Source organism: Dipodomys merriami, unplaced genomic scaffold (genome assembly GCF_024711535.1).
Source record: "Dipodomys merriami isolate MVZ:Mamm:240054 unplaced genomic scaffold, mDipMer1.0.p SCAF_19, whole genome shotgun sequence".
Lineage (NCBI taxonomy): Eukaryota > Metazoa > Chordata > Mammalia > Rodentia > Heteromyidae > Dipodomys > Dipodomys merriami.
Window position 1 is genome coordinate 29,055,985 of NW_027203270.1, and position 16,598 is coordinate 29,072,582.

Sequence of the window (16,598 nt, forward strand, 5' to 3'; positions counted from 1 at the left end):
CACCGGCACCTGGCTGCTTTTATTTTCTTAATTACTTGGTAATAAAGGCTATATTTATTTTTGCAACTGTGTAAAGAACAAACCATGTGCATGGTACTGAGTTCATATTCTCCTACACAATATATTGACCCGTGATTTGTGTCGAATGTATAGATTCCCCGAGGAATTATGTAACAAAGCGTGGTCAGTTTAGATTTTATGAAGCAAGCCAGAGAACGAGACGATTATTAGGATAGGTGTGTGCCAGGTACTATTCATTTCTGGACCCTTAGGCCAGCTGAGGCCTGGCTAAGCGGCAGGTGGGTGGGCGCGGGGCCCATTCATAAATCCTAAGGGTTCCGGGCCTGCCCCTCTCATTGGCCCTGAGGGAGAGGGGCGTGCCTCGCGGGTGGGGCACGCCCCTCGGCCCAGGGGAGTGGGAAGATCCACGCTGGGGTGGAGCGAGGGGGCGTTCCCTGGTTTTCCAGGGTGGACTTCCCTTTCCCCTAGCTGTGCTCCTCCTCTCTCCCCCGGGGTGGGGATGGTACGTCCCACCCTCCCCGCATTCCCGTCCCCTTTTCCCTCCCGGTGCTGTGGCGCCGCCGCCATCTTGGCACCTCAGGTTGAGGGAAAGTGCCAAATCGGGACCTTGGGGGCCCGGGCAGGGAGTGCTTCCCGCAGGGTTACTGTAAGGTCCGCCCGGCCCCCCTGCCCTCCCAGCCCCTCGCTCCCGCCCCCGCTCGGGCGTGCGGAGGCCCGGGGAGGAGGCCGGGTGGGTGGGGCGGCCGCGGCCTCCGCGGGACGGGCGGTACCACCCCGGCGGGGAGGGGAGCGTGCGGTGACGGCGGGCCGCGGCACCGCCCGGGGGCGGGGTGCGGAGCGGGGAGGGCGGGGCGTGGGGCGGACGGAACCACCGGGGCGGGGTGGGGAGGTAACGGGACGGGCGCGACCATGGCTCGGTGAGGCAGCGGGGGTGGGGATCGGTCCGGGGGAGGCCTGGGGCCGCTGGCTTGTGTGCCGTCTCCGCCGCCCCCCGTTTCGCCGCCGCCGCCGCCGCCGCCGCCCCGGGCATGTCGTCCAACTGCACCAGCACCACGGCGGTGGCGGTGGCGCCGCTCAGCGCCAGCAAAACCAAGACCAAGAAGAAGCATTTCGTGTGCCAGAAAGTGAAGCTATTCCGGGCCAGCGAGCCGATCCTCAGCGTCCTGATGTGGGGGGTGAACCACACGGTAACCAGCACCCCACGCGCGCCCCTCCCCCGCCCCCAGCCCTCGCCCCACGGAGTCCTGTGGGTGACGCCTGCCACCCCTCCCCGAACCACTTGCATGCCCGCCCGCCCACCCTTGCATGCCGTCGGGCCGGGCGTGCACTCCGCGCACGCCACGCGAGGCCTGGTGTCTCGGTGGTATGTGGGCGCCTTCTCCCCTGCCCTACAGCCCCTCTGGTTCTCTGCGTCGCGGGCTAGCTTCGGGCAGCTCCTGGACCTCCGAGGGAAGGCCTGGGTGCAGTGAGATCGCCTTGGTCGTCCCCTCTGCCTTTTCTCAGTCCATCCTGTTGGTTGCATGTAGATTCCCCCTTGTCCCTTACAGCAGGCTGGCCATATCATTATCCCGTTGACAGGACAAGTGGCACTGGCTTGCCAGAATAGTCCTGTTTGTGGTCGTTTGCTTGGTGTGGCTGCTCAAAGTTTCCCATCCTCCAGGCCTCTTCACCCCTGACTGTGGAAATCCTTGCTGGGTTTCTTTTTTGCTGCTGCTTAAACGGCGTGCATGAATTGGAGAAGCACAGGCTTCCTTGAGCCACAGACACTTTGCCATGGTCCCCTTGAGTGAGGGAGAAGAGTGAATATAACCAGCTGAGACAAGTGAAAGGCCTGATGATCACAAGGATTATTCATAGTCAAAGTAATGTGTCTTCCTTTTCTGTGGTGTTGGTTTCAGAGGCATTGACTGCTGACTTTTTGTACACTATACCGATTTCTAGGAGGTGATAAGGGTGATTATGGTCCTAAATGAGAGGTCCCTTGGGTCCCCAAGTGCTGTGAGATTGTCCAGTAGCTTCTGCCAGGAAGTTGGATCTGGACAGTGTTTGAACAGATCTTTGCTTAGGCGCTGTTTGTTTAGGATCTGTCTCCTACCCACTAGTTCCTTGCCTTCAGACCATTTTTCTTTTCTTATTGTTTGAGTCTGTGTATTGAGAATGAGCAGAGGAAGGAAAAGGACCTGAAACACTTAAGTGCTTTGCCAATTAAGTTTGGAATGAGGACAAATGAAGCTTTAGGTTTCCTGTGGACCTCAACAATCTTTAGTCTCCTGGCTTTTCTGAGCTCTTGAAATTGCCCATAAGAACAAAGATCAAGGGGTCCAAGATCAGCAAGACTTTGCTTTGCTTTGGTAGAGGAGCTAAGCCATTTAGAGACTGAGTAGCCACAGTCTGAGCTATTGCTTTAGATCTCTTTTTTTTTTTTTTGGGGGGGGGTCTGGTCGTGGGGCCTGAACTCTGGGCCTGGGCGCTGTCCCTCAGCTCTTCAGCTCAAGGCTAGCACTCTACCACTTGAGCCACAGTGGCACTTTTGGCTTTTCATTTTGCTTATGGGGTGCTGAGGAATCGAACCCAGGGCCTCATGCATGCAAGGCAAGCACTCTACCACTGAGCCACCTTCCCAGCCCCTAGATCTCTCTTTCCAATCTAGAAATGCACAAGTTCCTTGTTGGTTTTTTGGTTTGGGGCAGGTTACCATTTTCAGTACCATCCCTGGGGTTAGTATGTCCTCAGGAGGTAGAACATACACTGGTGTAATGCTCAGACCTCTAGGGGCTGATTTGGGCCAATTGTCCAGCAGAAGTTGTTCCTTCTGCTTCTTGCTGCCTCCAGGGGTATCTGACATTTCTAGGGAAACTGGGTCATCAAAATGTGAACCCCGTGTCCCTTTCTGGAAGTCAATCCTTTATTTGTTCCACATCCCGCTTCTCACTAGAAAGCATCCTGTGTAGAGAGCTAGTAGAAGCCTGCAGGTTAGGAAATGACAGCTAGTTGAAAGGAACTTTGGGTCCTTTAATTTCACACGGAGGCCTTGGGTAGAGGAGTAGCTTGCCAGTGATCATATTCAGAGATGCAGCTCACTGGTGAGCACCATAGGAGCACCAGTGGCAGCTCTCCTGTTCCTTTCTTTGTCAGTTGTGGATCAACAGACGTGAGAACTGTGGTCTTGCTGGAGAACCTAAGTGTGTTTTGAGATGTACACCTGTGCTTGCTACTTTATGGGAGTATGCATGATGTTTGGTTTTCTACTGGGTAGGCAGTGAGTCTGCCTAGATGTAGACATGAAATGGAATCCTCTGACTGGCAGATGGTGGTCACCTGCTTTCTTTGCTAACTTTGAGAAAGTTTGAGGGGCTAGCTGGAAAAGCATTGACTTTGGGCATGCTGACCAAGCAGCTGGCAGTGGCAGTGGTGGTGTGCCAAAGCACCATTGCTTTGGACAGGTAAGCTTTGGAGTCATTTGGTCTCCCCCTTCTCTCTCTCTCTCTCTCCCTCTCTCTCTCTCCTCTCTCTCATTTTTTTATGCCAGTCATGGGGCTTGAACTCAAGGCCTGGGTGCTGTTCCTGAGCTTTCCTGCTTAAGGCTAGTGTTCTACTACTTGAGCCATAGCTTCACTTCCAGCTTTTTGGTGGTTAATTGGAGATAAGAGTCTCATGGAATTTCCTGCCCAGGCTGGCTTCTAGTCTTGGTCATCAGATCTCAGCCTTCTGAATAGTTAGGATTACAGGCATGGGCCACGGGTGCCCACCTAGTCTCATGTTTTATGGGTTTATTCCAGCCTGCAGGAAGGTCTAATGTTCAGTCATCCTCTGGGAAATGGAGATGTGCCCACAAGTAGAGTGTAAAATCTTGTGGTTTCCCAGGGCATTGGGACCACATTGCTTTTGAATTGCTAGCCTTGCTTGGAAAAGCCCCCTTCCTTTAGAAGCCTGTTATCACCGTTTTTTTACCATCTGCGGTTGCAGTTATTCACTTTTTCTTTGATTCTTTAGTTTCTCACTCATTTGGGAATCTCACTCACTACTCACTTACTGGTCTGTGGTAGAATTTATCAGATGTGAAGGATGGCTGTCTTTATTGATAGCAAGAGCTGGTTATCCACTCCTGAGTCGGTTGGTTTGCTTCTGGGTAGACAAGAGAGGCCTTGAACTCAGTGTTGTCACAGGAACTCCTCTCCTGGAGGAGGCATGTGGCCCCTGCTCTTGGTGGAAGAAGAGCATGTCAGAAACAAGGAGAACAATCAGAAGGCTTTGGACTTGTCAGAAAAGTGACAAAAGTGATTTTAGTGAGTGAAATGTAGTTCAAAGGGTCTGAATTTAAGGAATAGAATCTTTTGGAAGGAGCACCAAGGCCAAAGAGGCTGACCTGGGCTGATACTTGTTGGCCATTTTAGGAACCAGGTATGATTGCCACCTTACCAGTGTAGTCAGAGAAATGGGGCAGTGGATGGTAACTGTACTTACCCCATCACCATTCATTTCTATCAGCAGTACATGAGGGTTCTAATTTCTCAAAGTACTTGTCAACATTTGCTACTATCTTTGAGTATAAGTATTTTGGTGTGAAACAGTATCTCATTGTTTCTTTGACTTGCATTTCTCTGATTACTAATTATACTAAACATCTCTTCATGTGCTTATTGGCCATTTTGTGTGTGTGTGTATGTGTGTGTGTGTACACCACCACATAAAACCCCAGGACTGTCACCAAAAACAAAACAAAACAAAAAAAACTCACAGAATTTTCTGCCCAGGCTGGATTTGAACACGATCCTTGGATCTCAGCCTCCTGAGTAGCTAAGATTGCAGGTATGAGTTACTAGTGCCTGGCTATTTATATAATCTTTTTTTTTTTTTTTTGTCAGTGGTGGGGCTTGAACTCGGCCTGGGCACTTTCCCTGAGCTTTTCAGCTCAGGCTAGTACTGTACCTCTTGAGCCACAGGGCCACTTCCGTTTTCTGATGGCTAATTGGAAATAAGAGTCTCACTGACTTTCCTGCCCAAGCTGTCTTTGAACCACAATCCTCCAATCTCAGCCTCCTGAGTAGTTAGGATTATAGGTGTGAGCCATCGGTGCCCAGCTGCCTCCTGTATTTTCCTTCCCTCCTTCCTTCCTCCCTCCCTCCCTCTCCCTCCCTCTCCCTCTCCCTCTCCCTCTCCCTCTCTCTCTCCCTCTCCCTCTCCCTCTCTTTCTTTTTGTCCATCCTAGGGCTTGAACTCTGGGCCTGGGCAGCCTCAGCTCTTCAGCTTAAGGCAAGTACTCTACCACTTAAGCTACAGTGCTACTTCTGGTTTTCTGGTGGCTAACTGGAGACAAGAGTCTCACAGACTTTCCTGCCTGGGCTGGCTTTGAACTGTGATCCTCAGATCTCAGCTTCCTGAGTGGCTAGGATTACTGGTGTGAGCCACCAGCACCTGGCCTCCTCTATTTTCTTTTTTTTTTTTTTTTTTTTTTTTTTGGGGGGGGGGTCTGGTCATGGGGCCTGAACTCTGGGCCTGGGCGCTGTCCCTCAGCTCTTCAACTCAAGGCTAGCGCTCTACCACTTGAGCCACAGCGCCACTTCTGGCTTTTTTTTCTTTTTGCTTATGTGGTGCTGAGGAATCGAACCCAGGGCCTCATGCATGCAAGGCAAGCACTCTACCACTGAGCCACCTACCCAGCCCGTAGCCCGCCTCTTCTATTTTCTTTCTATTTTCTCTCTATTTTTTTTTTTAAGTTTTACTGCCAGGTGCTGGTGGCTCATGCCTGTAATACTAACCATCTGAGCATCACTGTTCAAAGCCAGCTCAGGGCAGGAAAGTCCCCATGAGACTCTTTTTTTTTTTTTGTTGGTCGTGGGGCTTGAACTCTGGGCCTGGGCGCTGTCCTTCAGCTCTTCAGCTCAAGGCGAGTGCTCTACCACTTGAGCTACAGCGCCACTTCCGGTTTTCTGGTGGTTTATTGGAGATAGGAGTCTCACGGTCTCTCCTGCCCGGGCTGGCTTCGAACCATGATCCTCAGATCTCAGCCTCCTGAGTAGCTAGGATTACAGGCGTGAGCCACCAGCGCCCGGCTCTTTTTTTTTTTTTTTGATGCCAGTCCTTGGGCTTGAACTCAGGCCTAAGCACTGTCTCTGAGTTTTTTTTTTTTTTTCTTTGCTCACGGCTAGCACTCTACCACTTGAGCCATAGCACCACTTCCATTTTTTTCTGTGTATATGTACTGAGGAATTGAACCCAGGGCTTTATGCATGCTAGACAAGCACTCTTACAACTGAGCCACCTTCCCAGCCTTCCCCCCTCCCCACCCCCACAATGAGACTCTTAACTCCAATTAACCACTCAAAAACCAGAGTGGCCCTGTGGCTCAAGAGTGCTAGCCTTGAGCACAGAGAGGCTCAGGGACAGCGCCCAGACCCTGAATTCAAGCCCCACAACCAACCAAAAAGAAAAAAAGATAAAAGGTTTTACTGGTTTTTGGTCAGGGCTCTTAAGCTGAGGACTTATCCTTTTAGCAATTTTGTGTGTCATGCCAGTCCTGGGGCTTGAATTCAGTGCTCAAGGCTGGCACTCTACCACAGAGCTAAGAGACTCTTGGACTTTTTTTTTTTTTTTTTGGCTTGGACTGACTTTGAACTGTAATCCTCAAATCTCAGCTTCCTGAATAGTTAGGATTACAGGCAGGAGCCACTGGTGCCTGAACCTTTTAGCAATTCCTAAATCCTAGGGACATGTTTCCCAGCACGTGATTTTCTCTGTGGTGGCAGGTAACAAATGAGGCAGTGGTGGTCATCCAGACTATGTAGCCCAGACTAACTTCAAACTTGACATCTTTCTGCCTCGCCCCCCTAGTGCTAGGATTAACAGGCATGTGTCCTCACACTTGGCCCAAATTGTCTCTTAGCTTTTCAGTCTCCTCATTATTTATGCTGATGGCTCATGGAGTTAATCACTTGTGTGAGGTAAGATAGGAAAGGCTCACTTTGCAGGGCACCAGTGGCTGATGCCTGTAATCCTAGCTATTCAGGAGGCTGAGATCTGAGCATCACAGTTCAAAGACAGTCTGAGCAAACAAAGTCCATGAGTCTCTTATCTCCATGGTAGAGTACCAGCCTTGAGCACAAAAAACTTTAGGAACAGTACCCAGGCCCTGAATTCAAGTCCCAGGACTGGCATACACACACAAAATTGCTAAAAGGATAAGTTCTCAGGTTAAGAGCTCTGACCAAAAAAAGTAAAACTTTTTTTTTGGTCAGTTATGGGGCTTGAATTCAGGGCCTGGGTGCTGTCTTTGAGCCTCTTTGTGCTCAAGACTAGCACTCTAGGGGGCTGGGAAGATGGCTCAGTGGTAGAGCGCTTGCCTTGCATGTATGAGGCCCTGGGTTCGATTCCCCAGCACCACATAAGAAAAAAAGCCGGAAGTGGCGCTATAGCTCAAGTGGTAGAGTGCTAGCCTTGAGCTGAAGAGCTGAGGGACAGCACCCAGACCCAGAATTCAGGCCCCATGACCGGAACCAAAAAAAAAGAAAAAAAGAAGACTAGCACTCTACCACTTGAGCCACAGGGCCACTTCTGGTTTTTTAGTGGTTAATTGGAGATAAGAGTCTCACAGGGACTTTTCTTCTCTGGGCTGTCTTCCAATTGGGATCCTCAGATCTCAGCCTCCTGAGTAGCTAGGATTAGAGTCATGAGCCACCAGCACCTAGCAGTAAAACTTTTCTTTTTTTCTTTTGTCTGTCATGGGGTCTGAACTCACAGCCTGGGCACTGTCCCTGAGCTCTTCAGCTCAAGGCTAGCACTCTACCACTTGAGCCACAGCACTACTTCTGGCTTTTTCTGCTTATGTGGTACTGAGGAATTGAACCCAGGGCCTTATGCATGCAAGGCAAACACTCTACCACTGAGCCACCTTCCTAGCCTCCGGCAGTAAAACTTTTTAAAAACTGTTAGAAGAAAATACAGAAGGCTGGGAATATGGCTTAGTGGTAAAGTACTTGCCTAGCATGCATTAAGCCCTGGGTTCAATTCCTCAGTACCACATAAACAGAAGTCAGAAGTGGCACTGTGGCTCAATAGTAGAGTGCTAGCCTTGAGCAAAAGAAGCTCAAGTACAGTGCCCAGGCCTTGAGTTCAAGCCCCAGGAATGCCTGCCCCCCTTAAAAAAAAAATACTGGAGATGAGCTAGGAATGTGGCTTGGTGGTAGAGTGCTTGCCTAACATGCATGAAGCCCTGGGTTCAATTCCTCAGTACCACATAAATAGAAAAAGCTGGAAGTGGCACTGTGGCTCAAGTGGTAGAGTGCTAGCCTTGAACAAAAGAAACTCGGTAGAGTGCTTGCCTAACTAACATGCATGAAGCCCTGTTCAATTCCTCAGTACCACATAAATAGAAAAAGCTGGAAGTGGCACTGTGGCTCAAGTGGTAGAGTGCTAGCCTTGAACAAAAGAAACTCAGGGACAGCACCCAGGCCCCAAATTCAAGCCCCAGAACCTGCGTGTGCGCGCGCACACACACACACACACACACACACACACACACACCCTTACCTTTACAGTGTGTTGTCCTAAGCTTGATATTCTAGTGACTTCACATTGCGCAGTGTACTTCTTTAGTAGTGAGGTTAAAGAGACTGGCCAGGAATTTGTGGAGATAGAAAAACAAAGGGCATTTCTTTCATGCATCAGGTGTGACTGTTCATGCTTCAAAACTCTGTTTCTCCAGTTTGAAAAGTCACAGTCTGGCTTATAGCCTCAACAGCTAACTTTAACCTTACCCTTCTTCCTGACCATGGGACTTTGGCATGGTTATACCAGCCTTCCTGTCTCTGCTGTTTGTCTCAGTGCCATCCTTCAGTTTCCAACGTTCTCCTTCCTTCCTTCCTTCCTTCCTTCCTTCCTTCCTTCCTTCCTTCCTTCCTTCCTCTCTCTCTCTCTTTCTCTTTCTTTCTTTCTTTCTTTCTTTCTTTCTTTCTTTCTTTCTTTCTTTCTGTCTTTCTTTCTTTCTGTCTTTCTTTCTTTCTTTCTGTCTTTCTGTCTTTCTTTCTTTCTGTCTTTCTTTCTTTCTGTCTTTCTGTCTTTCTTTCTTTCTGTCTTTCTTTCTTTCTTTCTTTCTTTCTTTCTTTTTCTGTCGATCCTAGGGCTTGAACTCAGAACAAGGGTTCTAACACTGAGCCTCTCTATAGTCAAGGCTAGTACTCTACCACTTGAGCCACAGTGATTCTTCCTGCTATTTCTGTTTATGTGGTACTGAGGAATCAAACCAGGGGCTTCCTGGATGCTAGGTAATCACTCTGCCACTAAGCTACATTCCCAGCCTCTTTCCTTCTTTTCTTTTTTAGCCAGTAATAGGGTTTGAACTCAAGGCCTGTATACTACTGTCCCTTAGCTTTTTTGATCACTTGAGCCACACCTCTACTTCCAGCTTTTTTTGTGGTTAATTGGAGATAAGAGTCTCACAGTCTTTCCTGCCCAGGCTGGCTTCAAACTGTGATCCTTAGATCCTCAACCTCCCAAGTAGCTGGGATTATAGGTGTGAGGGAACCAATTTCAACCAGTTTGTTTTCTTTGCTTTTCTGTCTTTGCACATTCCTATGTAATTTGGCTGGTCTAGAACTCATATTCTTTTACCTTGTCCTCCTCAGTGCTGGGATTATAGGCCTTCTTTTCTTTCCTTTCCTTTTCTTTCTTTCTTTCTTTCTTTCTTTCTTTCTTTCTTTCTTTCTTTCTTTCTTTCTTTCTTTCTTTCCTTTCTTTCTTTCTTTCTTTCCTTTCTTCCTTTCTTTTTGCCAGCCCTGGGGCTTGAACTCAAGGCCTGGACACTGTCACTAAGCTTCTTTTGCTCTACCACTTGAGTGAGCCACAGTGCCATTTTGGGCCTTCTCTGTTCATGTGGTAGGGAGGAATTAAACCCAGGGTTTCATGCATGCTAGGCAAGCACTCTACCACTAATCTACATTCCCAGCCAGGATATAATATTAAGACAGCGTTTCTTCCTTGATATAAAGTGGTCAAAAGTACTAGCCTCATACTGTTAGCTGATTAATAGAGGTGACTGTTATTTATTTATAGTTATAATATGTATACCTAGCTTCCTTCCCTGTATCATTCCCACTTGCTTTTTACTACCTTTGACCTGTGCTGTTCCCCTCAGTTTACCCCTGTGCCCCTGTGCACACATTCACTGTTCCTAAAGTGAGCAATATATTTCTTTTTTTTTTTTCCCCCGGTCAGGGGGCTTGAATTCTGGGCCTGAGTGCTGTCCCTTAGCTCTTCAGCTCAAGGCTAGTGCTCTAACACTTGAGCCACAGTGCCATTTCTGATTTTCTGGTGGTTAATTGGAGATAAGAGTTTCATGGACTTTTCTGCCCACTTTCATGCCCAGGCTGGCTTTGAACTGGGATCTTCAGACTTCAGCCTCCTGAGTAGCTAAGATTACAGGCATGAGCCACTAGTGCCTGGTGCAATATATTTCTTTTCTTTTCCTTTTTTTTTTTTTTTGCCAATCCTGGAGCTTGAACTCAGGGCCTGGGTGCTGTCCCTGAACTTTTCTTCTCAAGGCTAGCTAGCTTCAGCCATAGTGGTGGTTCACCAGCCTGAGTTGGTTTGAACCATGATATTCAGATCTTAGCCTCCTGAGTAGCTAGGATTATAGACATGAGCCACCAGCACTTGGCTTCACATATGTTTCCAATGTCTTTCTCTGCTACTTCCTATGGCAGTCAGCCCTCTCATTCCTATTCCTGGGCAGAATCAACCATATGTTAATTTGTTTTTCCATCTTCTTTTGTACACAGCAGTTATAGCTTGCTCCCCCTTGTATATGTCGCTCATCTGTCTTCCCAACCGAATGGAGACCACATCACTGGGTTTTTGTATCCCCAGCTTCTGACAGCCCTGCCATGGAGTAAATTGAAAAGAAATATGACAGAGACTTAAGCCACATCAGGAAAGGCGCTGAATGCCAGGCTGGGGAGCTTAAAGTTTTATCCCACAATTGGTGAGGAGCCATGGAAGATTTCTATGCAACACGATCTTGTAGATTCCTCCAGTGTCAAGTGCTCTTGGCATTACCAGGCGTGGCTTAAGTGCCCTGTTTCTAGCCTGGTGGGTGAGGGCTACTTAGGGTCTGCCTCTCTGACCCTGCAAAACTCATCTTCCTCTGAATCTTGCTAGTCCTGATATCTGTGTCTGTTCTCTCAAGTTTTAAATATATATTGCTTTGATTTCAAGTGATACTGTCACTCTCCCTGTTTTCATCTCCCTGAGAAGATAAGACTTCTTTGTATTAACAACACCCCCAGCCCAGCCGGGCACCAGTGGCTCACGCCTGTAATCCTAGCTACTCAGGAGGCTGAGATCTGAGGATTGTGGTTCAAAGTCAGCCCGGGCAGGAAAGTCCGTGAGACTCTTATCTCCAATTTAAAAACAAAACAAAAAAAAAAAACACTCAAAAACGGAAGTGGCAATGTGGCTCAAGCAGTAGAGCGTTCGCCTTGAGCTGAAGAGCGCAGGGACAGCGCCCAAGCCCAGACAGAGTTCAAGCCCCACGATCGACAAAACAAAACAAAACACCCCCAGCCCAAACTCCCTCCTCTCACACATATTGAGTATTGGATGAAAAATATAGTAGCTATTCCAATAGGTACTGTTTGATTAAAATGGAATAAAATTCTCTAGGATATAAAATTTTGAACAACAACAACAAAAACCAAGTACAGCTAATCCCTAGAGTGAATTGTATACTGTGGCTCAGCTGGAAAGGGGAACAGGACCAAGTTCAGACACAGATCATGTTCAGCAACATATTATGGAGTTGAAAATGTCCTGTTATTGGGCTGTATAATCAGTAATAAAGATGAATTGGGAGCTAAGAGCTGACCAGTAGTAATAATTATATAGCAATTTTAACAATGCTACATTAAATTACACCAAGAACTGACGCATAGAGCATTCCTCCATGTTTGTATTAGAATAATTCTTTCTGGCAAAGAGACAGTTCATCCCTCTCAGGAAAGTATTTTAGCCTTTTCTAGTTTCTCCAGTATCAAGTCCTGGCCTTGCCATCAAGTTTGAATGTGTGTGTGTGTGTGTGTGTGTGTGTGTGTGTGTGTGTGTGTGTGTGTGTGTGTGTGTGTGTGTGTGTGTGTGTGTGTGTGTGTGTGTGTGTGTACGTGCATGTGCATGCGTGCACACATATACTGTGTCAGGGCCTCATGCTTTTGCTCAATTTTTTCATTCCCAATTGGCAATGTACCACTTGAGTCTCCACTTTTTTTTCTTCCTTTTTTTTTTTTCCCCCTGCTGGTTATTTGGAGAGAAGAGTCTCTAGGATTCATTTACCCGGGCTCTGAACCTCCATTCTCAGATCTCAGCTTCCTGAATAGCTAGGATTATACCACCTGAGCTTGGCCCCATGTTTCAGTCTTTAACCCAGAATCAATTTGTAGTAGGTGTCATAACATTTTGGGGTGAAGCCATATGCCCTTTGAGCCAATGGTTGGTTCTTTCTATCATGGAGGGATGAGACAGAAAAACCAGGGTTGAGCCAGGTGCAGTGGCTCAAGCCTGTAATCCTAGCGTTGAGATAGGGGATCACAGTTTGAGGCCAGCCCAAACAAAAGAAAATGCATGAAGGCCGGGCGCTGGTGGCTCACGCCTGTAATCCTAGCTACTCAGGAGGCTGAGATCTGAGGATCGCAGTTCAAAGCCAGCCCGGGCAGGAGAGACCGTGAGACTCCTATCTCCAATAAAACCACCAGAAAACCGGAAGTGGCGCTGTAGCTCAAGTGGTAGAGCGCTCGCCTTGAGCTGAAGAGCTGAGGGACAGTGCCCAGGCCCAGAGTTCAAGCCCCACGGCCGACCAAAAAAAAAAAAAAGAAAATGCATGAGACTTCATCTTTACCAATGTTAAGGTATGGTGGCACGCGCCTGTCATCATCATCACAGTATTATAGTCTAGACTAGCCTGAGCAGAAAGATCTTATCCCCCCCCCAAAAAAAAAAAAAGAAAAAAGGAAAAAAGATGCAAAAAGAACTGGTGGAGTGCAACCACAATACTAAAAAAAAGAAAAGAAAAGAAAAGAAAAGGGCCAAATTTCCTAAGAGCTTTGAAGCTCTGTATCTCCATTTTATCTGTTTTTGTGATGTAACCCAGGCTAGCCTCAAACTTTCAATCCTCTTGTCTCAGCCTCCCAAGTGTCTGCTTCCCCTTTAACTCTCAGAGCTTTAACTCCCAGGCTCAGTATTGCCAGGAAAAAGGAAGTGGGATACCCATCACGAATTGTTTTTGTTGGCAGAAAAGCAAGGAAGTGGAATGTTTTCCTGTGCAGGCACAGATTTGACAATTTGAGTTCTCTTGTGAGCACCCCTAAATGAGGTGCCTTTTTTTTTTTTAACTGTTGGGAGAGTTTAGCCAATGAAGGACATCACAAACTGATGCTGGGAAATATTGTGTGTGTGTGTGTGTGTGTGTGTGTGTGTGTGTGTGTGTGTGCATGTGTGCATGTGCATGTGCACATGTGCGTGCTGGTCCTGAGCTTTTTTGCTCAAGGCTAGCACTCTACTTATTGAGCCATTTCTGGCTTTTTTGGTTGCTTAATTGGAGATAAGAGCTTCATGGAACTTTCCTCCTCAGGCTGGCTTTTTGATTCTTTGAATACTCTTCAGTAGCTAGGCACCTGGTTTATGCTAGAATTTTTTTGTTGGTGGTCATGGGGCCCGAACTCTGGGCCTGGGTACTATCCCTCCGCTCTTCAGCTCAAGGCGAGCACTCTACCACTGAGCCACAGGGCCATTTCCACAAACACATTTTGAGTGTGCACTTTCCTGAGTTTGGACAAATGTGTAAGTGTAACTTTCATCCAAACAACGTTCAGATCATTTTTTTTTCATCTTGGCATCACCCTTCTCATGTCCCTTTACACTGGCAGCCTGTGATTTCTCTATAGATCCCACTTCTAGAGTTTCCTATGTATGGATTGATGTGGGGGTACGCCTTCATTCTTGCCAGTTTTTTTTTTTTTTTTTTTTTTACAAGCAGTGTGTTTGGTTTCCATCCCTTTGCCCCTTTTCTATACTCATCCACACCACCTTCCTCCACTTTCCCCAAGTGTGCAGACTGGGTTTTTTTACCACCTCTGGGAAGGCGTGGTTCCCCAGCCCAGTTACCACATTAATTTGAACTTCTTCCATCCTCTGACATTTCAAAAAAAAAAAAAAGGTTTGCAGCATAAAAGGGGCAGCAAATTAAATGCCATTTCCCCCATTTATGACCCTGGATGAGTCCTAATGACCAGTAGGGTATTCCCTCCCTACCACATGGGACCTCATTGAGATAATAGGATTTGGAAGGAAAGTATGTAGGAGACACAAGGCTGTGCTCCCCCACCCCCAATCCATTAAGTCAGGACTAAGGTTTCCTCAGTAAATCCCAAATGCATTAGAGGCAACTGGGCTGAGGGTCAAATGTCAAATATGCTGCGGTGATGGGAGAGGACATCTGTGGCTAATTAGACCACTAATTGGCTAAGCGGGATAGGAAAGGCAGGATCTACCCTCAGCTCCCTACCAATGAGAAGGCAGCTTCGTATCCAGGAGGCAGCTCCCTGAAGGGGGATGAAAGACACTGAAAAGGTTTGTTTGAAGTAGGGGGTGAGACATCTCCCTTCCCCCCAGCGTCAGAAGGCCACACATAGGGAACTGATCTTGCTTTCAGCCAGGTTAGAGTGAGCCAGGGCTCAGAGGTCTATCCCTTCTACTCATTCTAAATTTAATCTTTTACTTTGAAGAGCTGAATTACACCACACAAACCCACCCAGGCTTATTTTTTGGCCTTAAGACAATTACTTGAATGACTCACAATTTATATGAAAATGTTCAAAGGCTTTAATTAATAAGCACCTTGTTCAGAGAACATTTATTCACTGATCCATTTGTTATTACACTGGAAAAATACTTATTGATTATCTGTTATGTTGTTGCCAGGCACTCAGGGTTCCCCAAAGATCAGTTGGACTATTTATTTATTTATTGCCCATCTTAGGGCTTGAACTCAGGGCCTGGGTGCTGTCCCTGAGGTCTTTTGCTCAAGGCTAGCACTCTACCACTTGAGCCACAGTGCCAGTTCTGGCTTTTTCTCTTTATGTGAAATGTATTGAGGAATCAAACCCTGGGCTTCATGCATGCTAGGCAAACACTCTACCATTAAGCCACATTCCCAGCCAGATGATTTAAATTAAAAAACAAAAAGCCCAGGCTGATCTTGAACGTGTGTTCCTGCTTCAGTCTTCTAAGTGCTGGAATTAATAGGCAAATACCACTGACACCCAGCTTTGTTAATGTTTGCATAGAACAATCAGTAATGTGAGCCAGGCACTGGTGGCTTGTGCCTGTAGTCCTAGCTACTCAGGGGGCTGTGTCTGAGGGTCCCTGTTAAAAGCCAGCCTGGGTAGATAAGTCCATGAGACTTATCTCCAATTAACCACCAAAAAGCTGGAAGTAGAGTTGTGGCTCAAGCAGTAGAGCACCGCTTTTTTCTTTTTTTCTTTGTGGGTCATGGGGCCTGAACTCTGGGCCCCGGTGCTGTCCCTCAGCTCTTTAGCTCAAGGCTAGCGCTCTACCACTTGAGCCACAGCGCCACTTCCGGCTTTTTCTGCTTATGTGGTGCGGTGGAATTAAACCCAGGGCCTCATGCATGCAAGGCAAGCACTCTACCACTGAGCCACCTTCCCAGACCCTAGAGTACCAGCTTTAAGTGAAAACGCTAAGGAACAGTGCCTAGGTACCGAGTTGAAGCCCCAGCTTTTTGGTTCAGCACCAAAAAAAGTTAAAATAAGACCAGTAATAAAGACAGGGAAGGAATCTGAATGGATATAGCATTCTACACTGGAGAATGATGATCAAGTGGCTTCTTGTGTGAGAACTTCTTTCCCTTTACTTTGCAGATCAATGAACTAAGCAATGTCCCTGTCCCTGTCATGCTGATGCCAGATGACTTCAAAGCCTATAGCAAGATCAAGGTGGACAATCATCTCTTCAATAAGTAAGTGCTCATGGGTTGAGTTTTGGTGGGCAACCCTTTCCTTCAAGCTTCTAAAGCCTCATGAGGGCCCAGACTAGTACTTGGCAGAGTGAAACAATGCTAACAGACTGGCAGGGAAAATGCATTTATGGTGTGCCTTTTCCCTTCCAATCGTCTCCAATGCTTTATCATTCTACCTCTTGTGTCCCGTGAGGCTTATGGCTCACATGTGGCTGGCCTCCTTTCCCCGCTGTCCTTCCTCTCCCACCGGATGTGTGAAATCATAAAAAAGACTGGTGGATTGGTTTATGTGGTAGAGTGTTTGCCTAGTAGGTGGGAGGTTCTATTGTCAAAAAAACTAACATAGGGCTGGGAATGTGGCTTAGTGGTAGAATGCTTGCCTAGCATCCATGAAGCCCTGGGTTCGATTCCTCAGTACCACATAAACAGAAAAAGCCAGAAGTGGTGCTGTGGCTCAAGTGGTAGAGTGCTAGCCTTGAGCAAAAGAAGCTCAGGGATAGCCGGGCGCTGGTGGCTCACGCCTGTAATCCTAGCTACTCAGGAGGCTGAGATCTGAGGA

General features: G+C 47.5%; 1 protein-coding gene across 3 annotated transcripts in view; it reads left to right on the forward strand.

The window, feature by feature from the left end:
- Window positions 1–946: 946 nt before the first annotated feature.
- Window positions 947–16,598, forward strand: part of Pip4k2b (phosphatidylinositol-5-phosphate 4-kinase type 2 beta) — a 32,771-nt gene continuing 17,119 nt past the window's right edge. For 2 of the 3 annotated variants that reach the window (XM_070028174.1, XM_070028175.1), the window contains exons 1-2: window positions 947–1,208; window positions 15,942–16,039. In XM_070028174.1, coding sequence (XP_069884275.1) covers window positions 1,050–1,208; window positions 15,942–16,039 — 257 coding nt within the window. In that variant the 5' untranslated portion in view covers window positions 947–1,049. Of the gene's footprint in view, window positions 1,209–4,775; window positions 4,831–15,941; window positions 16,040–16,598 lie in introns of those variants that run through there. The other variant, XM_070028176.1, reaches the window with a different exon arrangement.